The sequence below is a fragment of the Anomalospiza imberbis genome, unplaced genomic scaffold (genome assembly GCF_031753505.1).
Source record: "Anomalospiza imberbis isolate Cuckoo-Finch-1a 21T00152 unplaced genomic scaffold, ASM3175350v1 scaffold_307, whole genome shotgun sequence".
Lineage (NCBI taxonomy): Eukaryota > Metazoa > Chordata > Aves > Passeriformes > Viduidae > Anomalospiza > Anomalospiza imberbis.
In genome coordinates, this window is record NW_027099928.1 from 27,582 (window position 1) to 52,766 (window position 25,185).

The 25,185-nt window shown below is 48.5% G+C and overlaps 1 protein-coding gene across 1 annotated transcript; it reads left to right on the plus strand.

The window, feature by feature from the left end:
• Positions 1-22,895: 22,895 nt before the first annotated feature.
• On the plus strand, positions 22,896-24,491 carry LOC137466578 (BMP-binding endothelial regulator protein-like). Its single transcript, XM_068178280.1, has 2 exons — positions 22,896-23,806; positions 24,308-24,491. The coding sequence occupies exons 1-2, from the start codon at positions 23,462-23,464 to the stop codon at positions 24,422-24,424; spliced, it is 462 nt and encodes a 153-aa protein (XP_068034381.1). The 5' UTR covers positions 22,896-23,461; the 3' UTR covers positions 24,425-24,491.
• Positions 24,492-25,185: the final 694 nt, after the last annotated feature.

Here is a 25,185-nt window from a genome sequence, read left to right on the forward strand (position 1 = left end):
CCATCCATGAGTCAGTGCAGAGGCAGAGAGTTGGCCACTTCTCTCATTCAGCCATATCCAAAGCCAGCTAGATGGCTTTAAGCTTTAAGCTCTGTAACCTGACTAGATCCACCTTGTCCTTCAGTGGCTTCCATAAGCTGTCATGTAGAACTCCATACAGCAGCTTTCCATTTTTGACACATTTCTACAATATGGCAGGAACCATCAGTAAAGAGAGAGTGACGCTTTTCATTTCCTGGTAGTCAGGGCCTCCTTAGCACATGCCACCTTCACCTCTTCCCCTTCTGATGATAATCTGAAATTTTTGCCTCGGGGCGAGTTCGTAATGACTTCCAAGATGTGTTTTCCTTCGAACATCCAGGCCCAGCACTGGCAGTCGGGTGCCAGAACTTGCAGTGTGGTGTACGGGTATAGCTAGCCTCATATCCTTTCTATCCCAGACTCAAGAACCATAGGGTGGTCCTCAAACATCCCCAGGTCCCTTCTGACGGAGGCTCCAGGGTGGACCATTATCCCTGGCTGCAGTGTGGAACATTTTTTCCACACCTTGTCCTGACCTGACTGGTCCAACAGCTACTGTAGGAACAATCTCCTCTTTAATTTGTTCAAAAGCTTGTTGTTGTGAAGGACCCCACTTGAAATCAATCTTCATCCATGTCTGTCACATGATAGAGAGGGTTTACAATCTAACTGTAACCTGGAATATGCATTCTTCAAAATACCACAGTGCCAAGAAAGCCTGTGTTTCCTTCCTGTTGGTCAGTGGGGACATGGCTACATGGCTGCTATTTTGTTGACCACATCCACTGGTGTTGTCATGTCCACTCAGAGTCCACCTGAGTGACTCGGCTAGACAGGCATGACAGCAGCAGAGGGCACTCCCTTGGGATCCCTCGGGTTTTCCAGGAGTATCTCTGGAGGAGTGGCAGACAAGAGGTCCGCAGAAGGAAAGAGGCTGACTCTTTTCAGGGGTAAAAGTCCAGAGGTTTATTTGGAAGTCTTATGAGCCCAAACTGCTTCCAGTAACACCAACCAGCAAGAGCCCCGAGAGGGACTCAACAACAGTTTATAAACGGGGGAGTGGAAAGGGGAAGTGAAGGCTTAACAACCAATAGGGTAAACTTGGGGCATGGTTCTTGGGGTGACAGATAGGAGTAATAATGTATTAGGGAAGGTCAGGGGAGGGGCCTCTAGTCCTTGTCCAATCACTCGACGCCCTTGATGGAAACTTTCAGACTGTTGGGATGAGACGCCAAGTGACAGACAAGGCACCAGGGAGGGGATACAGGAATGACACAGCAGTTAAGCTGAGTCAGGGGGCAGGCTTGGGAAGGATTGACATGGGTGGAATCATAGGGGTAAAGAGGGGGTACAGGGATAAACCATTATTAAAACATAGGCATAACCAAACACAATTCAGCACACTGGAATCTGACAATGTCCATCTTGCTACTTTACTTCTAAAAACTGAATTTCCTGGGCAGGTCCCTTGACTTTACTCTCTTTTATGGTCAGCCTTCAGGAGGATCTGGACTATCTTCTCCCCTTTCTCAAAAGCTTCCTCTGGTGTGGCACCACTTTGCTGCCTTGGACTCCAGCTCATACTGAAGTTCCAACACGTCCAGCATGGCAGCACTCAGTGATGGTGTGACTTCATTCAGGGCATGGCAGTTCACTGTCAATGTCCACTCTCCACGGGACTCAGGCAGGGGCCATGTGGGGCTATTGAGGGGTGAGCCAGTCTTGCTGAGCATGCCCAGCTCTCCAGTTCATGGATCAGCTCATGGACAGCGTCCTGAAGTCCCAGTTGGTGCCATGTTGCCAATGGGACACTGTTGTGTTGGCCATCAGTACCTGCTGTTCTTCAACCCTCAGCAGTCCCACAGCAGAAGGGTCCTCTGAAAGACCAAGCAAGGGATTCAGCTGTCTTAATTTCTTCTTTCTCCACAGCAGCTCTCCCAAACCCCAGTGGTGTCCTTTAGGGTCCTTGAAATACCTCTCCTGAGGTGATCTATGCCAAGGATACAGGGAGCCTCTAGGCCAGCGACAATGCATTTTTCTGCCACTCATGCCCAGTCTGAAGGAGCACTTCAGCTTCCAGTATAGTCCCTGTTGGGATCCCTCTGTCATCCCAGAAACAGAGATGGATTCTGCCCCTGCATGATGGCATCAGGGTACATTGTCCACCCATGTCAACTAAGGCCTTGTGGTCCTGTGGCTCGGCTGTGCCAGGCCATGGATCCATATGTAGCATCCCATGAACTCTCCCACCTCGGTTAATTCCCAAGTCCTCGGCCCTGGCAACAGCAGTAACTACCCACCATAGAGTTCGTCCTCCTGGGGAGAAAAACAGTCTCCCATTTGGGCTTCTGTGCCGCAACTTCCCCTGTGTAACTTTTCCTGGTTTCTCCTTTCCCTGTCCTCTCACTGGATTGGTATCCCTGGTGGCCACCCCTCTTTCCCTGAAGACCAAACCCCTCTGATCAGCCCTTAGCTCCACCCCCCACCCCTTCCCCTTCTTAAGCTGTCTCCTCCACGTGGTCAGCCTCTTTTTTTTACCTCGCTGGGTTCCCTTCAGCCACATGTGATATCCTCCGCTGGAATAAAACCCTGCAAAAAGAGCCTTTCTTGCCTCTATTGCTGAGCCAGCTGCGGTGAGTGTTGAGTGAGGGTCTGACTGCATTGCCTAAAGGTTATCTCAACCTGCTTTTCCACAGGAGAGGCTTGTGGGGGACAGATTTTAGGCAGCAGCAACCACTACTCCAACACCCGCATTTTTAATTGGCTCACAACTGGGCCCTGACCTTGAGGCTTTAATACCAAAACCCACAAGCACAAGCAAAAAAATTATCCAAAGCTGTTTTAGAGGACATTAAAAATGCTGCTTGGAATGCTTTATTCCAAACAGCTGATGGTACTACCTGACACAATCTGCTCATGCGGGGTGTCGTGATGGTTCGTTAACTGATCCCAAAAGTGCAAAAAGGCAAACAGCAGGGAACCATCAGTTTAATCACAACAAATGCACCTTTATTTAGGTACCAACAGCAAAAAGGAAACTAAAGAATAGAGGGAAAAGAGGGGAAGGGGAATATGGCTACCACCGTTGAGACAAGATCCTCAATGTCCAGACACATGGATTCGTCGTCGTCCGTGAGGGTGCACCAAAGCCTTCCCAAAAAGTTACAGTTTATATAGTCTTTAGCCAAAGCAAGTGCATCTGGCCAGAAGGTGGACAAGACTGGTAGGCCATTGTGAAGAGCCCACTGCTCTGTGAAGCAGGTGCAGGCATGCAGGGAGAAGCCACTGCTTGTCACAACCTGTTTGAATGCAGCGTTCTGTAGAAGCACAGTGAATGCACCTGCTGACAGTAACTTGGCAAGCATCCGCGTCCACCTCGCCCAGGCCAGAACTCCTGTCAGGGGTCTTCAGGGTCCTTGCGACGGTCGTGAGGCAAATGAAGGAAACTTTGGACCGTCTCTCACACTACCCCACAATTAAGTTTTGCTGACATTCGCCAAAGCACTGATGAGCCATATATAAAATCTGTTGACAGATTAAAAGATACTGTTGATAAGCAGGTTGATTGCCCAAGGGCCAAAGAGGAGCTGCTCAATAAACTAGCAGTATCCAATGCAAATGAAAATTGTAAAAAAATCATAAGAGCACTCCCTCCAGACCCGGAACTCACCATTCACCAAATGGTGGAAGCCTGTTCCTGCCTCACAACCACTGAACACATAGTAGCCATAGCAGTCAGCAAAGGAGTAGCTGAAGCCTTTGCAGCCTCTGTAGAAGCCTTGAAGCCTCTGTAGAACATGTGATGCTATAAGTGTAATGAACTTGGTCACCTCAAGGCAGAATGTGACAAGGACTTTGTGCAGAGCTACCCCTCCACTGGTTGTCCCTCCACTGCATGCCCAGACTGTAAAGAACATTGTAAACACTGTCCACAGTTTCAGTATCGCCAGCAGGTCCAGCATCAGCCCTCTCAACAGCAGCACCAGGGAAACTTCCCGCAGAGCATAGGGCGGCACTGTGTGATGACACCAAATGCCAAGCCATTCCGTACCCCTTTCCCCACCATCCCAGAAAGCCCAAGCACCGAGAGACCGTCTGTGACACTGAGGAACAGCTCCAACTCTCCGAGGTTTACCAATACATTCAGGCAGGGCCACACGCACGCTGGTAAGCGCCCTTTCCATCCAGCTGGAGGATAAGGAGATCTACAAAATTCCTACTGGTAAATTTGGACCCTCCAATGAACCAAGGAACATTTTAATCATAGGGGACTCTAGTATTGGACCAGACCATCTGCAAGTATTACCAGAAGTTCAAACTGTGGGGCCAGGGGATGAAATTACTGTGACTGTTTCACGTGTACACCCACCTTGGTATTTGTCTAAGGGTACACACATCGCCCAAGCCTTCCTCCTACCCACCTGGACTGACATTGTACCACAAAACTCTATAGTCTTGTAGGTTCATACAGACCTATTATAGAGTGTGGTTTGTTTAACAAAGGGGACAAAGATTTTCTTCTATGTGTAGCAGACACTGGAGCAGACGTGACCATCACTTCCCGCTCCGAGTGGCCACAGGGCTGGGAACTAGTGCCAACCAATGGAGTAATCTCTGGGATTGGAGGAGCTGACACCTACATGCAAAGAAAATGAACTATCCTTATTCAAGGACCTGAGGGTCAGGTAGCCACAGTAAGACCTTTCATGGTAAGGGCACCCATCACCTTATGGGGCAGGGACCTATTGTCCCAATGGGGAGCAAGGCTAGAAATCCCCTCACCACCACAGAATTTTTAGTCAGGGCCACCGTAAATGTAGAGCGACCCACCACACTGCTCACCAGGAAAACTGATGAACCAGTGTGGGTTGATCAGTGGCCCCTCTCAAATGAAAAGCTAAAGGCACTCAAATCTCTAGTAGAGGAGCAGCTGTCCAAGGGCCACATAGTACCAGCCATTAGCCCTTGGAATACCCCTGTCTTTGTCATTCGTAAACCAGGCAAAGACAAATGGAGGCTCCTACAAGACCTCAGAAAGATCAATGAGGTCATTGAGAACATAGGCCCTCTGCAGCCCGGCCTACTCTCACCCTCAGCACTCCCCCGAGATTGGAAATTAGCAGTCATTGATATCAGAGATTCCTTTTTTAACATCCCGCTCTATCTCAGAGATGCCCCAAGGTTTGCATTTTCTGTTCCATCAATTAACAGACAAGCCCCTCTCAAAAGGTATTAATGGAAAACTGTTCCTCAAGGCATGAAAAATTCCCCAGCTATTTCTCAAATGTTTGTTGCCCGTGTTCTCTCGCCCATTCAAGAGAAATTCCCTAATGAGGTAATTTTCCATTACATGAACGACATTCTAATTTGCACTGAGACTGGCTATTATTTAAAGACTGTTCTCAAAAAGACTATTCAGGCATTTGAAGGAGCAGGATTTGAAACTGCCACCGAGAAGATTCAATAGACCTGCCTGTGGACCTACCTAGGACTCCGAATTGGCGAAAGGATCATCATACCCCAGCAGCTCACCATCAAGGCCAACCCAAAAACTCTGAGAGACCTTCATCAGCTATGTAGGAGCAAAAACTGGGTTCGGCATAAACCTCGCCCCCCTCCTCAACCTCCTGTGAGGCTGTGATGACCTTGATTCACCATGGACAATCACGCTAGAAGCCCAGGTAGCAATCCAAAAGGTATTAGAAGCACTGTCCATGAGACAAGCCCACCGTGCTGATCCCACCCAACCCTTTCAATTTGTCATTCTGGGTAAGGCACCAAAGTTTCATGGTCTCATTTTCCAGTGGGACCCCACACTGAAAGATCAGCTGTTAATTATAAAGTGGGTGCTCCGATCACATCAACCACATAAGACTATCACTACACCCCAGGAGATGATGGCTCAGCTCATCACAAAAGCTAGATCATGCCTCAAAACCTTAGCAGGGTGTGAGTTCACATACATTTACCTCCCAGTGAAATCAGATGAGCTGGAAGCTCTGCTCCAGACCAATGAACACCTCCAGTTCGCTCTTGACAGCTACCCTGCTCAAATCTCTATCAATTTGCAAAAACATAAACTATTTAGCGAGTGTTTTAATCTGATCCCAAATTCATTAAAAAGTAGAACTCCTTTAAAGGCACTAACTGTTTTTACTGATGGCTCTGGAAAATCCCACAAGTCAGTTATGACATGGAAAAATCCTGACACTCAGGAGTGGGAGTCTGATGTTCAGATTGTCCAGGGATCCCCACAAATCACAGAATTAGCAGCTGTTGTCAGAGCCTTTGAGAAGTTCAAACAACCCTTGAATCTGGTTACTGATTCGGCCTATGTTGCTGGGATAGCTGAAAGAGCAGAACATTCTTTGTTAAGGGAAGTCCCAAATCCAGATCTATATAGATTACTTTCAGAGTTAATATACCTCGTCTCCCACCGAGAGCAACCATATGACATCATGCACATGAGGTCACACACTGACCTCCCAGGACCAGTCACTGAAGGCAACTGAAGAGCGGATCTCCTAGCCATGGCAATGCAGACCACCCTACCAGACATTTTCAATCAGGCTAAACTGAGCCATCAGTTTTTCCACCAAAATGTGCCAGCCCTTGTCTGGATGTTTAAAATCACAAGGGAACGGGCAAGAACTATCACGGGTTCCTGCCCCAATTGCCAAGAGTTTGCATTGCCCTCTATGGGGGACTGGGGTTAACCGCCAAGGCCTTGAAGGTTTACAGCTGTGGCAAACAAATGTCACACACAATGCACCTTTTGGGTGACTAAAATACATACACATCTATAGATATATTCTCCGGGACTGTATTCGCATCTGCCCACTCAGGAGAAAAGGCTAAAGACATTGCCAAACACTTTCTTCTAGCGTTTTCCACACTGGGCATCCCTCAAGGTATCAAAACAGATAATGGTCCTGCTTACACCTCCAAAAATTTCAAACAGATGCTAGATCAATGGGGAGTGAAACACACCACTGGCATTCCCCACTCACCAACATGGCAATCCATTGTAGAGAGGGCTCATCACACACTCAAGACAGTCCTTGACCAGCAGCGTGGGGGAGTTGAAACACTATCAAATATAGAAAGATTATGTGACACTCTCTATGTTATCAACTTTCTTAATAATTAATTCAAAGAGCCAAACCCCCCCACTGTCAGGCACTTTTCCAATACTAGCAGGGCTCAACTCACTAAGAAACCCCCTGTGCTGATCAAAGACCCAAAATCCAAGCAAATAATAGGTCCATTTCCATTAGTAACCGGAGGAGAGGCTATGTTTGCGTGTCCACAGAATCTGGCCCCAGGTGGATCCCCGGCAAGAATGTCAAGCTGTTCATCGAATCGCCAAGTGCAACTCCCAGTGACACTTCCCCAGAACCTCAGAAGCAAGAAAGAGACCAAATTTGGGCAGTGTGGAGTAGGAGAAAGAAAAAGACTGTAAAAACAAAGGTCCCTCACAGAAGAAGATGACTCTCCGCTGCTCCTGAAAACAAAAGACTTGTGTTGAATTTTATTCACTCATTGTTTGCACTCTTACTCACCCCCCCCCCTTTTTTTTTTTTTTTTTGTTGTTGGCTTTATCTCTTTTTAGTTTGCTACCTATTATCCCCCCTGTTTTCCCACCCCTCTTCTACTCAGTAAAACTGAGGGGATAAGAGGGGAAGGTAAGTGGGGTTGTTAAAGTTAAACACATTGATTTTCTCAAATTCACAGATCAACTCATCACTCGCAAGCATCCTGTTATGTGTCCGGTGGCAGAGAACCTCCAACTCTTCCAGATTAGATTTTGGATGCTCCTCACCTTCTTGTAAGGTCAGGCGTGGATCGTTCCTCAGCCCAGTCAGAACATCTGGGTCACACTAGCCAAAACTTTACAGCAAGACAATCTCTGCCTGTCCATGGGCAGTGTAGGCAACCCATTGTCTACGGGTAGGGATTCCCTTAGTAGCAGATGACTGGCCTATCACTAACTCAGATCTCCTCCACACCACAGGCAAGAGGCCGAATCTGGTAGACACTTGGGATGAATGGACAAAAATTCTGCCAAATAGTATAGAGGAACCCCAAGAACTGGACTTGCTGGGGTCCTCCAAAGCAACATATTGTGTCCAATTTTAATTCAGACAACCAAGTCAACATTGGCTGGAAACTGACCTGGCAAAAAATACTTACAGAAAAGACATATCACCAATTAACAAAGCCTACAATAACCTAAATTGGTGTAATTACACCAGCCACATCCTCTCTGTATCCTCACTCCACCCCAAAGTGTTGCCCCGGGGAATGTTTTTTATCTGTGGTGACTGAGTGTAGGCTGGGATCCCTTCAAGTCTCCAGGGGGGTCCCTGTAGCCTTGGCAGGCTTTATACCCTCACTCCAAACATTACATTATTACATAATTGGAAACAAAAAATTGAATCTGCAGGCCAAAAGAGATAGTATTCTGAATTCAATGAAAATTGTGATAGCCAAGTTTATAATTGGAACAAAGCAAAGAGAGTTGCGGTCTCACTTTTCTTACCCTGGGTGGCTGCAGCTAAGGCTCTCAGAGAGCTTTCTCACCTGGAGTGTTGGCTTAGTAAGCAAGCAAATGCTACCTCCACTGCACTCAGTGACCTGCTTAGTGACACTGAGGCTACCCAGCATGCAACATTGCAAAATAAAGCTGCCATAGACTTTCTACTGCTTGCCCATGGATGTGGCTGCCAAGACTTTGAAGGGATGTGCTGCCTCAACATCTCTTCACACTCAGAATCCATACATACAAGCATCCACAAGCTGAAGGAACAAATAAAGGAGTTAAAGGTGGAAAAACACCCAGATTGTATCAATGAACTTTTTGGACAGTGGAGTTTCATAGGATGTGTTGCATCTTTAGTCAAAGAAATTTTTTGGATTTTAATAATTGTTCTTATTGTGTTAGTCACGTTTCCCTGTCTAGTTAAGAGTATGCAGATTTCCACTGGGGAGGTCTTCTTAGTAAGAAAAATAAGGGGAGTTGTAGCATCCCATGAACTCTCCCACCTTGGTCAACTCCTAAGTCCCCGGCCCTGGCAACAGCAGTACCTACTCACCATAGAGTTGGTCCTCCTGGGGAGAAAAACAGTCTCCCATTTGGGCTTCTGTGCCACAACTTCCCCTGTGTAACTTCTTTGAATAAACATTAATTTGCCTTCTGAAATCGTGCAAGTCATTTTGCCCGTCCCTGGCTCAACAGTGTCATCTGGTGACCCGGTCTGGCACTGCAGCCTGGGCTGAAGAGCCGAGACTCCGACGCCATCGGGGGAGTCTTCGCGGCCGAGGCTGGATGCCAGCAGCCTGGAGGCTCTGGTCGGAGACCTTTGCCCTCTTGAGTGAGGTAATGCTGAAACCCCGTGTCTTCCAGAGAAGACTTGGTCCTGTTTGGACCGCCGGTCGCCTCTTAGAAGCCGAGAACTGAGCGGGACGGGTTTTCCCTGAAACAGCAGACTGTCTGTCTCTTAAAGTGGATATCTGCTGAGGGAGGGTTTCCTTGAAAATGGGGGAAGCAACTTACTACAGCTGAAGGGCTGGTTCTGTCCTCCTGGTAGGGTTATATCACTCAGCTGGGGGTCCCAGTGTCCGATGCCGAGCTCGTTGGACTCCAGGGTTGGGCTCGGGACCATGGATTTTCTGTGTATCTCAGACGCGCCTTGGATCGGAGAAATTGGCGAGACTTGGAGTCGAACAGGGGGGATGCAATAGCGTCCTCACTGTTCACAGTCTGGGGGCGCATCTACACAGCCCTACGGGGCAAGACCCCGAGAAGCAGCGATTCCGACTAGGAAACTTCGAGGAGCAAAGATGCCGTTTCGGTATATAGTGGCCTTTTGGGATTCAGCGGGCAAGAGGCGGGCAGGGCGGTGCCCAGCCCCACCCCGGTACAGCGCGGGTCCGGGAGAGACACAGGGACGCCCCGCGGACTTTATATGTCGCCGGGAAGTTATGTTAAGCCCAAATATCCCCATCCCTGTGACTATGTTCAGCCGAAATATCCTTTGCTGACATATCGGTCGCTGGCCGCACAGCAACCCGCGCCACGGTCAGCTGGGCAGACTCACCCTGACTTGAGCGCGGCGCCGGTGACGTCATCTGCCTTTCAGGCGGCAGCTGGGGTGCCTTTGTCACAACTATCAGTTTCGGCACACCCGACATTACAGGGGCCGTACGGGGCGACCCCGGCCTGGCAGGAGCCGCCACAGCCCGTGGCTCCGCAGCGTAGATGGCTGCCGGGATTTTTTCCATCTCCGCCACAGCGGACTTAACACCACCCATTTGTTGAGCAGGCAGCTTCACTGCTTCAGCCGCTGCTGCCCCCCCTCTCTGGAATGCAACTGGGGGGGACGGCGGCGCCCACAGTCTGTGATGCAGTTGGGGCTGCTTCCCCCCCCCGGCTCCTTCGCTATCGACTATGGAGCCTGCGCAGATGTACGGGCCCCGCCGCCATGTACTGCTGGCACCGGCTGTGCACCAGCAGGTCTTGGGCGGAGCCCTCATGTCGTTCTCTGCCCTGCCCTGCCCTCTGATGGACTGCCTCCTGCCCCGCCGTCTGCGGCGCCGCATCCGCCGGCGGTTGGATTCAGCGCTCCGCCCGCCGCTCCAGCAGCAGCAGCCATGCCTCTCACTCCACCTACCGCTCCGGACTGAGCAGCCAGATTTTCGTGTTTCGGCTGGCACCGAGCCGATCGCCGCCACCGCCCACCCCGAGACCAAAAGAGTTGCCGCGGCCACTGCCGTGGCTGCCTACGCCACTCCCGAGAGAAGCGGGACTTTTGCCGGGCAAGGTGCGACAGCTGCCGCTGTCGCGCCGGGGGAGACTGCGCCCCCCGCTCCACTCGCTGCGCTACCATCCGCCATCACGCCGGAGCTGGCCGCCCCTCCCGCGTCTCCGCCTCCGCCTTCGCCGCCTGAAGCCAGCTCATCAGCAGCGACTCCGCTCTGTGATCTGTCGCTGGCAGCGGCCAACAGCCCCGTGCTGGACAACACATCCAGCCTGTTTGTTTCAGAGCTTGCACCCAGCCCAACACCCCCTCTGCTTCCCCCAGACTGCCCCGAGCTCTGTCCCTCTGAGGCAGGGGCAGGGGGCACTGAGAGTGAGAACCAGCTTGGTCAGCTACCAACACCCTGACCAAAAAGGGCATCAGGTTCTATTCTGACTCTGTCAGTGGTTTTTCTTTTGTATTATTGCATGTATTTTGTTTTCTTTTTCATCTTTCCTAATAAATTCCATTTCTGACTTGGAGACTCTCACTGGCTTTGTTTTCAAACCAGAACAGGTGCTTTTGTGGCCGCTGCGGCAACTACAATGGCCAATGCAGTGATGATTTCCAGCTTTCCAGTGGCCACCTGGCTCCTGGATCCAGCCTTTGAATCCACATGGAAAACAACAGATACACCTTGTGATGACACCTGTCCCAAGGATGTGTGTCCCACCTGCACAGAGAAGAAAGTGGCAGTCTTCCAAAAACCCAACTACTGTGGCCTCCTCATGGCCCCCAAAGGTACCTTTGGCTCCTGCCATCTTATCATTGACCCCATCCCATATTCTCAATCCTGCATCCATGACCTCTGTATGACAGGAAGGGACACACGTGTCCTGTGCCAGAGTATCCAGAGCTATGTCAATGCATGCCAAGGTGCCGGAGTCACCGTAGGGGCTTGGAGAACACTATCCTTCTACTGTGAGGTTGGGAGGGCACAGGGGCAAATGTCCCGTGTTTGGGGTTGGGAAGATCTCCAGGTAATACTGGAGTTTGAGGGGGCCCAGGTGGGGAATGTTCCCTGTTTGGGTCTGGGTGACAGTGGTGACACGCAGGACATGGGATGATGGTGATGGGATGAGTTTAAAGGTCCTTTCCAACCCAACTCAATTCATGATTCCATAGAAATTCCAGCCCTCACCTGCCCAGCCAACAGCATCTACACCATTTGCCCCAACACCTGTGCCAATATCTGCCCCGAAAATACCACCACCTGTCCCCAGACCTACACTGAGGGCTGCTGATGCCATTAGGGCCATGTCTTTGGATGACAGGGATACATTCCCAAGGAGAAGTGCAGGTGCTTCAGGGATGGAGAATAATATAAAGCAGTTTTTCTGGCTTTCTTTCCTTTCCCATATTTTTAGGCATTTATGTCTTTTCTCCTTACATTGTTTTCCTTCTTTTCCCTCTTTTATGTCCTTACCTATATTTTTCCTTCCATTTTTTCCTTTCCCTGATATTGCTCTGCATTTTCCTCTGTTTTCATGGCATATGCTTTTTTTCCCTAGTTTAATGGATTTACTATTTTAAATTAATTTTCCCCCTTTGTCCCCTATTTTTATGCATTTACATACTTTGTCCTTGTATTTCATTCATTATTTTCCTTATTTTTCTGCACTTACGTCCTTTTTTTCCTGAATATTTCTTTTTATCTCCTATTTTCATGGATTTCCCTTTCTCCCTTCTCCCTCCCTGCAGCCCTATGAGATGCTTTTCTGGGATATCACTGCCAGTACCATTGCACCTGTGTCCTTGGCCAGGGCCTTACCTGCCATGACCATGCTTGTAACGAGGAGAAATCCTGTGAAATCTGGGAAGGGGTCTTTGGATACATCAATAAAAGGGAGGAAAAAGGGGTTTTAGAGGGAGTTGGGATACAGGGATGACTGGGGGATTGATTTAGTGGGGAAAAGGGAAGGGGAGATGGAGGGAACAGAATCCTATCTGGCACTAATGGTCAGGGATAGGGTGATTCTTCCCATGGTTTCTCCCATCTGGTGGCTTCTCCCATGGTTTCTTGAATGTTTTTTTCCCCATCCTGTGATTTTTCCCATGGTTCTCCTGTGGTTCTTCCCATTCCATGACTTCTTCCATCTCATGATTTTTCCAATCCCATGATTCTTGCCATGGTTTCTCCCATTCCATGGCTTCTTCTAGGGCCTTTTCTATGTTCTTTTCCCATCCCATGGTTTTTCTCATTGTTCTTCCCATGCTTTTTTCCCATCCCATGATTTCTCCCATGGTTCATTCTATGGTTGCTCCCATACTTTCTTTCATCCTGTGATTTTTCCTATTCCATGGTCTTTCCCATCTTGTAGTTTTCTCTATCCCATGACTTCCCCCACTTTTTCCCCATCCTTTTGCCCAACCCATGGCTTCCCCCAATGTTTATCTCCTATTTCATCCAGCCCATGGTTCATCCTGCTCTCCCTCCCCTCCCAGACCACTGCAAGTCCCTGCACTGCAGCCCCAAGGAGCGCTGCCAGCCCCGCGGTGCCCAATCTCGCTGTGTCCTAGCCTTGGTCGCAACATGCTGAGCATGGGGTGACCCACACTTCCACACCTTCGACAGCCTTGACTTTGACTTCCAAGGAACCTGTACCTACATCATGGCCAAATCCCATGGGAATGACCCTGGGCTGGTGGCCTTCAGGGTCCAGGCCAAGAACAACATCCATTGTGGGATTCAGTCTGTGTCCTATGTTGTGGACATTCTCAGACAGAAACAGATAGTTTCTGAGGCATTGTCCCGGGGAAATTGTGAGAAGCTCCAAGAATTAAAACAATTCTTATCTTGGTCTCTGCAGCTGGTGTTTGTGAACATTGTTACACATGGAACATGTTATATGTGATGTTATGGAAAGATGGTGTTGTTCCTAATTAACTAATGGGGTGGCAGGTGCTATTAAGGACCGATCAGGTTCTGGGTGAATGATGTTGCTTATAAAAATGTGAAGTTTTGAAATAAACTGAGCTTTTATGCCTTCTGAAAATGCATGGATTTGTGTTGCCTTCACTCCCATTCCTGACTCAATGGTGTCATCTGGTGACCCCTCATGGAATTGCAGGACAGATGGGACACTTCGGACCCCCCTCACCAGGAGACACTGTGGCAGCCCACCAGTCTCCTCATGACTGGAGATCCTCTGTCCTCCTAGAGAGGTAACAGTGACTTTCCCCTGCATCTTCCTGGAGAAGATCTGGCCCTCTGTGACCACAGGTAGTGAGTGGCCCGAATAGTCTAAGAGCTAGGGTGAGAAATGGCTTTTCCCAGCATTGCAAACTGTCTGCATCCCAGGGTAGGCTTGTGGGCTCTTGGGAAGGGTTTCCTTCATCATGGGCAATCAGCTTTCTACAGAAGAAAATGTAATTCTTTGTGTGTAGAAATATGATATATGGGAATTTCTGTGTCAGATGACTCCTTCTGTGCCTTACTAGTCTGGGCTAAGTCTCATGATTTCTCTGTAGATGTGAAAACCGCATTTAATCCAGAGACTTGGGATGCACTAGGCAATTGTCTGTGGGATAAGGTCATCAGGGCAAGATATGACCACACCCCGTAGTAGCTACCCAGATTAGTAGCTACTCTGATTAGTAGCTACCCAGACGCTAAAGCTCTGGGTCTGGCCTCCAGAGCTTTACGAGGCTGGACCCCAAGGGAAAATGGGGACCTCAGAAAGTGAAAACATTGTCTCTGTGGGCACCGACATCCCAGGGGCTGGAGAGGTGAGCTGGGATGGCTGCTGGCTCTTCCCCGGCTCCGTGTGGATCTGCAGGAGACGGGGGGGGGGGTCCCCCGTGGAATCTATGTCTCCCCTAGAGATTATGTTCTGCCAAAATACACTCATGATTATATAAAGCCAAGATATCCTTTGCCAGCGACGCCACCACCGACAACTCCGGGAGCTGTGTTCCAGTCGGACCTGACGGAATGCCCCCCCAGATCGCTCCAGCTCCAGCTCCCCCGGCGCTGCAGGAGGCGGCAGGAATGTCCCTGTCACAACTAGGTGTTCAGGCTTTCCCTGCTCCGCAAGCAGCAACTGCTGAGTCTCTGCCACAGTTGGCCCTGCTCCAGCCACCAGCAATACCCATCTCTGCTCTGCAAGTAGCAGTGGGCATGTCTTTGTCTCGGCCAGCCTTGCCCCGGCCACCAATGCCTCCTTTCCCTGCTCCACAATGGCTTGGCCCCGCCTGCCGACCCCATTCTCCTCTCCACTGCAGTGGGCCAGGGAACGACCCTTTTACGGTCTGCCAGCTCCATTACTCCCACCGCTGGTTCCCCCTCTCCCTGCACCACAGGTGGGAGCGGAACCGCCTCCACTGTCAGTGAGTGACTCAGCTCGACCGACTGACTGCCTCTTCAGCTCCTTCATTGCCAGCTATGGAGCCTGCGCAAATGTATCGGTCACACCCCCTGCATCGCCAACACCCGCTGGTGCACCTTTGTTCCAGCTATTGTCACGTCCCCTGCCAGTTGTCCCTCCCTCTTCTGTGGCGCAGGTGCAGATGACAGCGGTACTGGCAGCTGCACCGACAGCACCTTTTCTAGCGGCAAATGATGCAACAGGAGCCGTGATCTTTTTCGCCTCCGCACCTTCATCTGTGGAACTGGTGCAACTGCCTCCCCCCTCCTCGTGTGTCATGTGGATCGGCTGACTTGATGTCTTTTGTAGTTCTACCACCAGAGCCCGCACTGCATGCCATGGGCAGGGTCACACCACTCCTGTGCCACCAGCAGCGGCTGGCTTTTCCGTCCCGGGGCTTGCAACCAGCCCCTCTGCTCCACAGCTTGCAGCCAGTTCCTCCGGCCAACCCGCCATCCTCTGCTGTCCGCACAATGGGGGTGTGCCCTGGCAACAGAACACTAGCACTGACAAGCAGCGACACTATCCCAGAGCCATCTCTGTACTTTGCCCCCTTGTTGGATGACTGTGCGACCGATGAACCCTCGCCGTTTTTGGGAATTAATTAAGTTGCAGGCTTTAGAGAATGGAGATTGGGACCTGATAGAGAAGGCGGAGATGCCCAGGGGTGGATTTGCCAGCATGGCAAATCCGGGGGAAGGAGCCACAAGTGACAGTCAAGTAGTTAATTCGGCATCTCAGTGGGGGCACAGGTGGATCAGGAATGCAATGTTCCGCCACAAGGGGAAGTCCAAGCCTTTCCTGTGAATAAAGCTGTCCCAAATACAGGACAAGTTGACAGGCATGATGTCATTGGCTGGTGGGTCGTCCAAGATTTGCAAGATAAGGTAGCGAAATATGGCCTTGGTTCTACACAAGTTATGCAAATTATCAGAGTGCTAAACACCGACCTGCTCGCTCTAATTGATATTAGACATATAGCTCAAATATTGTTCCAACCTGTGAAATTTAAAGTTTTTCAGGACAATTGGAGGCAGATCACTCAAAGGGTTCCAGCAGAGAACATGCAATTGCCTCAGACTGATCCTAGATACTATGTGGGGGTGGATGCTCTCATGGGAGAAAATGCTTTTTCTAATCTTGATCTTCAGGCTACCTGGGACCCTGCCATTCTTGAATAGAAAACGTAGGCTTTGCAGCATTGTTAAAAACTATAGATATGGCCGCTCCCTAGCCACAATATATGAAAATAACTCAAGGAACAAAAGAACCATTTCTACCATTTGTTGAGAAAATTGCAGTAGCCCTGGAGAAGCATGTTGGGGATGATAATTTGAGGCAGATTTTATGTAAACAGTTAGTGAGGGACAACGCAAATTACTACCACAGGAAGATGATGATGCTTTTTCAGGCAACCCAACACTAACAGACATGGTCCAAGCATGTTCTAAAGTAGGTTCTGTAGACTAAAAAATGTCTGTTCTGGTGGCTGCCTTACAGCCAGGCCAGATATCCTCAGGGGATGGACAACAGAAACAGAAGAAAAATAAGGGCAATCAGAAACAGGGAACACAGAAGCAGAAAGGAACAAATACTAATTTCTTGTGCTCTAAGTGTGCAAAGTCAGGTAATTTTGCAAACCAATGTAAGTCTAAATACCATGCCAATTGTCAGCTTTTGGTACATCTGGGAAACCGAAAGATGAGTGTACGGGGGAACTGTGCTCTGACACAAGTGATTCCTCAGGGCATGGTACCAGCACAGGCTTATTCAGCTGGCTTAGGGGCAGCACCCACAGTTCAGCCTGGGTGGATGTACACACTGCAGCAACAGTCATCTTAGAATCTTGTCATGTACATAAGGTTCATCTGGATGCATTTGGACCTTTGGTCAAGGACTGAGTGCACTGCTTCTGGGAAGAACTAGTGCCACCCTCCAAGGAGTCTTTGTGCACCCAGGTGTTATTGACTCTGACTTTACAGGTCAAATTTGTGCCATGGTTTCCATGGCCACCCCCTGTCACTATTCTGGCAGGGACTTGTATTGTTCAACTTGTGGCTTTTCAGTCATGTGTCCGAGGGCTGACCAGCAGACTCATGGAAATAGCAGCTTCGGAGCCACAGGACTGCCACAAGTCTTTTGCACTGCTGATGTTTCTGCTCAGTGACCGCAGATGACATGTGACATGACTGTGATTCTACTGGGTGCCAGCCTGCCTCATATCCAGCTTTGAGGTTTGATTTACACAAGGGCTGATGTGACAGTCATCTCCTTCTCTGTGTGGCCTCCTACGTTGCCTTTGGATTCTATGTGTCTGGCCATCAAAGAGTTGGGGGGTGCAGTGCAGACATTTGTAAGTCAACAGTCTGTGTTGCTCAAAACATAGATGGGCAGACTGCTACACTTTGGCCCTATGTCACTACAACTCCAATCAGTCTCTGGGGGTGGGATGTATTGGTAGCCTAGGGGGTATGAACTGGGACGCATTTTTGATTGCGGTCACTGTGCTGAAGAGCAAAAAATATTCTACACTGCCTGTACAGCGGCTAGTGAGCAGACCCATCTGGGAGAGCCAGTAGCCCCTGACAAAGGAAAAATTGGTTGCCCTTTGTGAATTGGTTCAGGAACAACTTCAACAGGGACACATTGAGCCTTCTACTAATCCCTGGAATACTCCTGTCTTTGTGATAAAGAAAAAATCTGGGAAATGGAGGCTGTTACAAGACCTCTGGAAAATTAATGCAGCGATGGGAAGTATGGGGGCACTGCAGCCTTGTATGCCCTCACCCACCATGCTCCCCATGGGATGGGAAATTTTGATAATGATTTAAAGGATTGTTTTTTCACAATTCCTTTGCATCCTGATGACAAATCAAAGTTTGCCTTTACTCTGCCTGCAATTAACAATGCTGAACCGTTGCAGCGATATCAATGTAAAGTTTTGCCACAAGGCTGTAGAAACAGCCTGACTATTTGTCAGTGGTATGTGGCTCAGGCCTTGTCCAGGGTCTGTAAGCAGTTTCCTGATGCATATTGCTATCGCTACATGGACGACATCCTGGTGGCAGCATCCACCCAGGATGAGTTGCTGAGGATATGGCCTCAGCTGTTCTCTGCTCTGCATTCTTATGGGCTGCAAGTGGCTCTGGAAAAGGTTCAACAGCATCCTCTTGGAAATATATGGGAGTCAAAATTCTGGATCAAAGCATTCAGCATCAAGAGGTGCAAATCACGGATTCTATTAGGACTCTGAATGATGCCCAGAAATTGCTGGGTGACATCAGTTGGTTATGTCCTTATTTGGGGCTAACCACGAAACAATTGTCCCCCCCTGTATAATATTCTAATGGGGGACTGTGACCTGAGATTGCCTCGAAAATTTACTCCTGAGGTGCAATGAGCACTGGAGGAAGTCCAACAAGCTGTTTTTGCTCATCAGGTTTATGGAGTAGATCCTTCCATTGATATCACTGTTTTCATTACCAATCCATATTTTCATCCTACAGGTATCATTGGCCAATGGAGTGACAAATGGTCTGATCCCTTGCACATTTTGGAATGGGTCTTCTTGCCCCATCAACCAAAAAAGACAGCACCCACATTGTTTGAATTTATTGCTCATTTGATAATCAAATGCTGTCAACAGTGTTTGCAATTAATGACAGCTGATCCCGCAAAAATTATTCTCACGGTAGAGCAGGAAACCTTTGAATGGGGCTTCATTAACAGCGGTCCTTTGCAAAGTGCACTGCAAAACTTTTCAGGGCAGATTGCCTATCATCTGCCTAGTCATAAGTTATTGCAGTTGGCAAAATCAACCAGTCTGTCTTTGCAGCCAAAAAGTAGCTGGGTGCTGGTCAATGACCCACCATCTTCACTGACAGCTCTGGACAAACAGGGAAAGCCTTTGTTACTTGGAAGGATGAATCTGGGTGGAAAGTGCTGGAAGGCCACAAGTGAGACTTGGCCCAATTGGTTGAGTTAAAGGTCGTTGCCCTGGCATTCCAGAGGTTTTCTCAGGTACTTCTGAACTTGGTCACTGATTCTGCCTATGTCACAGACGTAACCAAACATTTGGATTGTTCACTTCTGAAAGAGGTCAATAACGCACTTTTGTTTCACTTATTGAAAGCTTTGTGGTGTGCGATTCAGACCCGAGTTCATTCATATTACATCTTTCACATTCAGAGTCACACCAGTTTACCAGGATTCATAACAGAAAGTAATGCCAGGGCTGACAGGCTAGCTAACCCTGCATGGGTAGCGCCTCAGCCTGACAAAATTGCACAAGCTAAAGCATCACATTTTTTTCCACCAAAGTGCACATACTCTGCAGAAACAATTTCAGTTTATGCCAACCAAGGCTCATGACATTGTTAGTTCTTGTGCTGAATGTCATGGCCTTGCTGCACCTTTACCAGTGGGGGTGAACCCCAGAGGCCTAAAAGCCTTGCAGCTTTGGCAAACAGATGTCACTCATATTGCCGAGTTGGGCCAACTTAAGTATTTGCATGTGTCTTCTGATACCTTTTTCTATGCTATGTGGGCCTCTGCTCATACTGGAGAAAAGGGTCACAATGTGATTGCCCACTGGAGGATGGCTTTTCCAATTTTGGGTATACCTTCTTCTGTGAAAACTGATAATGGCCCTGCCTACGTCTCACAGAAGATGCGGCAGTTTTTGTGCTTATGGGGAGTCTCACACAAACTTGGTGTTCCGCATTCTCCAACGGGTCAAGCCATTGTTGAACGTGTTCATGGCACGCTAAAGCGTATTCTGGAAAAACAGAAAAGTGGAATGCCTGAAAAAACCTGCACAGTCAATTGGAAAAAGCTCTATATACAATCAATCATCTTTCAGTGCCACAAAATTCAAACAATCCTGTCATTTTAAATAATTTTCTCTCATTGCAATCTTCAGGTGAGATGCATCTGCCTCAAGCAAAGTCTGGCTATGGGACCTAACCACTAATAAGTGGGAGGGCCTGTGTGACGTTATCATTTGGGATTGCATGCATTTGGGGTATGCATGTATTTCCACAGATACTGAGGTACGGTGGATACCTGCAAGGTGACTTGCCCTGATTTGCAACACCAAAAACAGAATGCGGCCAACAGGCAACCTTCTAACAATGATCAAGATGCCAGTCATCAATCAGATGGTTCCTCTACATGTGGGGAATGTACATTCTATCTTTTCTTTGTTTCTGGAAAAGGGTTGTTGTTAAGTTAGACTGCCAGTTCTTTGAGCAGGCTTAACAATGCTTTGTTACTGTATTAGAATTAGTAAATGATTTTTTTTAATTAATAGTTGATTTTCTGTAAGAAGGAACAACAAGATGTGATGTTGGTAAAAGGATGGTATCGCAGAGAATTCAATGGTACATGTTGGAAATCTCTCTGACCATTCTAAGTCAGTGTCTGATTGAGGTTTTGATTGACAACCGATAAACCTCTTGAGCTATGTTTCTTCTCCTTTCTGCAAGGGGCCCTGCAGAGGATTACAAAAGCCACCTTCTCCTTTAAACAAAAAGGGGGAATTGTGGACATTCTCAGAGAAAAACAGATAGTTTCCCAGGCATCGTCCTGGGGAAAGTGTGAGAAGCTCAGAGAAAATAATTAATACATTTCTTATCTTGGTCTCTGCAGCTGGTGTTTGTGAACATTGTTATACATGGGACGTGTTATATGTGATGTTATGGAAAGATGGTGTTCCTAATTAACTGATGGGGTGACAGGTGTTATTAAGAACAAATCAGGTTCTGGGTGAACGATGTTGCTTATAAAACCGTGAAGTTTTGGAATAAAGTGAGATTTTGTGCCTTCTGAAAATGCATGGATTTGTGTCATCTTCATTCCCGTTCCTGACTCAACAGTGACACTATGTCTCCTTGGTTGATGTTGACATCTATGGACAACGCATCTCTTTCCACTGGAATGAAGACAGAAGAGTCTGGGTGGAAATGTGAGAATATGGGCTTTTTCCCAACTTTTTGCTTCATCCAGCTCTTCCCTACCTCCTTCTTCATCCAGCAGTGCCAATGTTGTTTTGGGATAAATCAGTCAGACTGGGAGGCTGATTGTTGAAATGTTGGGATATTTTGGGAATAAAATGTTGGGATATGTCAGGAATAAAAAGTTGAGATATAGTAGGAACAAAATATAGGGAATAGAATATTTGCATATGTCACAAACAGAAAGTTGTGATAAGATTGGAATAAGATGTTGGGATTTGTTGTGAGTAAAATGTTGGGATATGTCAGCAAAAAACCAAGATATGCCAGGAATAAGATGTTGGGATAAACTGGCATAAAATGTTGGTGTGTCTAGGGAATAAAATATTAGGATATTTCAGGAATAAAATGTTGGGAGGCAGTAGGAATAAAATACTGTGGAGTGTTTGGATATTTTGGGAATAGAACATTGGGTTCTAGTGGGAATAGAATGTTGGGGTGTGTCAGTAATAAAATATGTCAGGAATAAAATGTTGGGATATGTAAGATGTAAAATGTTGGGATATGATGGGATTTAGTGTTGGAATATGCTGGGAATAAAGAATTAGGATATGTGAGGAATAGAATATTAGGATACTTTTGGAATAAAATATTGGTGTATGCTGAGAATAAAACATTAAGATAACTGGAAATGTTGTGCCATTGGTAGGTGAATGGCGAGGTGACGCTAATCCCAGTGCTCCTGGCAGATGGGACGGTGTGTCCCAGTGTGCTTGGTGTTGCTCTGGAGACACATTTTGTTCTCTGGGTCTCCTACAACTGGAACTGGCACCTTCTGATTAACCTTCCCAGCAGCAACTTCTGTCACATCTACCACGTCCATGGCCTCTGTGGGAATTTCAACCTCAAGCCCCCTGACAACATCACCAAGGCTGGTGACAGCATCACTGCAATTGTCACATGGGTCAAAAGCTGGAAAAGTGCTGACTCCAAGGCCAACAACCTGATTTGTTGGGACTATTGTTATGGACCACGCCCAGTGTGTGATGAGAAGGAGTTTTATGGCGGGAATCACTATTGTGGGATCATCAAAAAATCCTTCCAGGGGCCCTTCAGAGCAGTCACGACATAGTGAAGCCTCATGACTTCTATCGTAACTGCCTGTCCGACCAGTGTCTGAACGATGGGGCGAGGTCGATCCTCTGCCAGGTGCTGGAGAGTTATGCGGCAACGTGTTGGAAGCACAAGGCCCTGGTCCATGACTGGATGATGCCATCAGGATGCCATAAGGGCTGGGGTTTTCTTTGAGAAGGGAAGGAGCCAGAGTGGGGGAGGAGGAGAATGGTGTGGGATCCATCCTGGGTTGAAGCCCTCAAATCCCACAGGTGATCCTTGGAAGTTCTCCAGAACTTTCTACTGGTGCTCCAGCTGCTTCTTGTGTCCCAGAACCCACTCCATCTTTCCAAGAATTCATCCTACATTTTCCAGATCTTTCCCACATGTTCCAGGCCTGGAGAAAAGGAGATTCAGAGATGACTTTACCACTCTCTACAACTTCCTGAAAGGTGGTTGTAGTGAGGTGGGGGTTGGTCTCTTTCACCAGGCAGCAACTGACAGAACCAGAGGACACAGTCTCAAGCTGCGTCAAGGGAAATAAAGGTTGGATATTAGGAAAAAGTTTTTTACAGAAAGGGTGATAAATTTCTGGAATGGCCTGCCCAGGGAAGTGGTGGAGTTAGGGCATGGGTTGGACTCGCTGATCTTTAAGGTCTCTTCCAACCTAGTCATTCTGTGAAATTCTTTGAAATTTATCATTGTGTCCCAGAACTCATCTTCTGCATTCCAGACCCCATCCTGCATGGCCCAGACCCTTGCCATATGGCTCAGACTTTATCTCACTTGTCCCAGTCTCTTCCCACATTTCCCAGACCTTCCTCCTTGCAATCCAGCCCCTTCTTGTTTTCCAGACCCTTCCCCATGTTCAAGACCCTTTCCCAATCCCCACCTACTCTGAATGCTGTCCACTCCCCTAATCCCTCCCTCATCCCAGTTTCCTCCCCCTGTAGCCTTACCTTGCCCTGAAAACATCTGCTATGAGCCCTGTGTCAATGCCTGTCCAGTCACCTGCTCTGACTGGGACAGTCCAGCCACCTGTGACCAGCCCTGTGTGGAGACCTGTGCCTGTAACACCGGCCACGTGCTCAGGGGCAGACAGTGTGTGCCAGTGTCCTGATGTGGCCGCACCCATGATGGCTGCTACTACTGCCCTGGTGAGGAGTTTTGGAGCAATGACACCTGTCACTCCAGGTGCAGGTGTGACATGGAGCTGGTGGTGGTGGTGTGCAAAGACTCCGGGTGTAAGCCAGGTGAGGTATCCGCGGTGGGGAAGGGCGCGTGGTGGTGTGTGGCCAACAGATGCACCATCTGCATGGCCACTGGTGACCCCCACTATACCACCTTCGATGGGTGCCGCTACAACTTCATGGGTACCTGTGTCTACCTGTTGACTGGGCTCTTCTCCACTGACCCCACCCTCATCCCCTTTGCTGTCACTGTGGAGAACAATCACCATGGCAGCCGCCTAGTCTCTTTCACCAAGGTGGTCACCATGGAGGTGTACAAAATGACCCTCAGCCTCAGCCAGAAACATCCCCAAAGAGTCAAGGTAGGGATGAAGGAGTTGATGGGGGTAGTTCAGAGTCATTGCATGGCATCTGGGGAAGGCTCAAGGTCATTGTATGATCTTCAGGAGCACTTCATTGTCATCACATGACACCTGGGTGGAGTTTCAAGGTCCTTGTAAGGTGTTTAGGTGGTTTTCAAAGTAATTTCAAGGCATCTGGTTGGGTTTCAAGATTCTTGTATGGTGTTTAGATGGGTATCAAAGTCATTAGAGTGGCATCTGGGTAGGCTACAAAATCACCTTGGTGGGCTTCAAAGTCATTGCATGGTGTTTTGGTGGGCTAAAAAGCCACTGTGTGAAATCTTGGCGGGTTTCAGGGTCATTCCATGGCACTGGGTTAGGTTTCAAGGTCATTGTATGGTCTTCAGGAAGGTTTCAAAGTCATCATGTGGCATCTAGATGGGCTTCAAGGTCATTCTATGACAGCTGGTTGGGTTTCAACTTCACTAGGGAACCTCATGCCACCTGTGACTCTCTTTCCAGGTTAATGGTGTCCTGTTGGACTTTCCCTTCACCCACAACCACCAGCTCCAGGTGTCCCTCTGTGGCATCCACAGCTTCATCACCACTGACACAGGTGTCACTGTCACCTTTGACTAATACAGCTACGTCCATGTCGTCATCCCCAACACCTATGCCGGTGCCATCTGCAACCTCTGCATCAATGCCAATGGTGACCCCCACCACGACTTTGTCACCTGCGATGGCCACCATGCTGACGAGACCCACATGGGGGACAGCTGGAAGGTCAGCTGTCACCAGAGGACACAAGGAAAAACGACGCACCACAGCTTTGGTCACCATGAAGAGACTAATTTATTTTTTCTGACTCCAATCATTTATAGTTCTCAAAAGGTGCCAGTGGATTGGAAGGTGAACGTGCCACCTCTCCAACGACACTGGACAAACTACCAGTCTATCAAATTTCTCCGCCTCTATGAAAGAATGCAAAACAATAGGTTTTTTACAGAAAGTTGTGTGAGAAAGTTCTCTACAAGAATGTAAATTCAGAAGGCTTTAGAAAATCCTAAGAAATCAGGGCGACAGTCAGCAATGTCCCTGGATGCTCAGTTGGGTGCAGTGAGGGCTGCCAGGTGTGCAGCGATGCCTAGAAATGTGCTTACTGAGGGGACAAGCACTGGAGGCTGCTGGGGAAGAAACAGGGGCTTTTTGCCACCTGCCACAACATAATCAACCCCGCCCCTTACCTGGATGACTGTCTCTTTGACACCTGCCTGTACGGGAGACACTAGGACACCATGTGCCAGGCCTTTGCTGCCTATGTTGCTGGATGTCAGAGCCAGGGCGCTGCCGGGCGGCTGTGGAAAATGGCTGCCTTCTGCAGTATGGGAGGACTTGGG

What these genes read in the sequence shown, in the direction of transcription:
- LOC137466578 (XM_068178280.1), top strand. Translation starts at nt 23,462, where the DNA reads ATGGAGCTGGTGGTGGTGGTGTGCAAAGACTCCGGGTGTAAGCCAGGT. An exon ending in AACATCCCCAAAGAGTCAAG is followed by an intron (nt 23,807 to 24,307) that starts GTAGGGATGAAG and finishes CTCTCTTTCCAG; the next exon opens with GTTAATGGTGTCCTGTTGGA.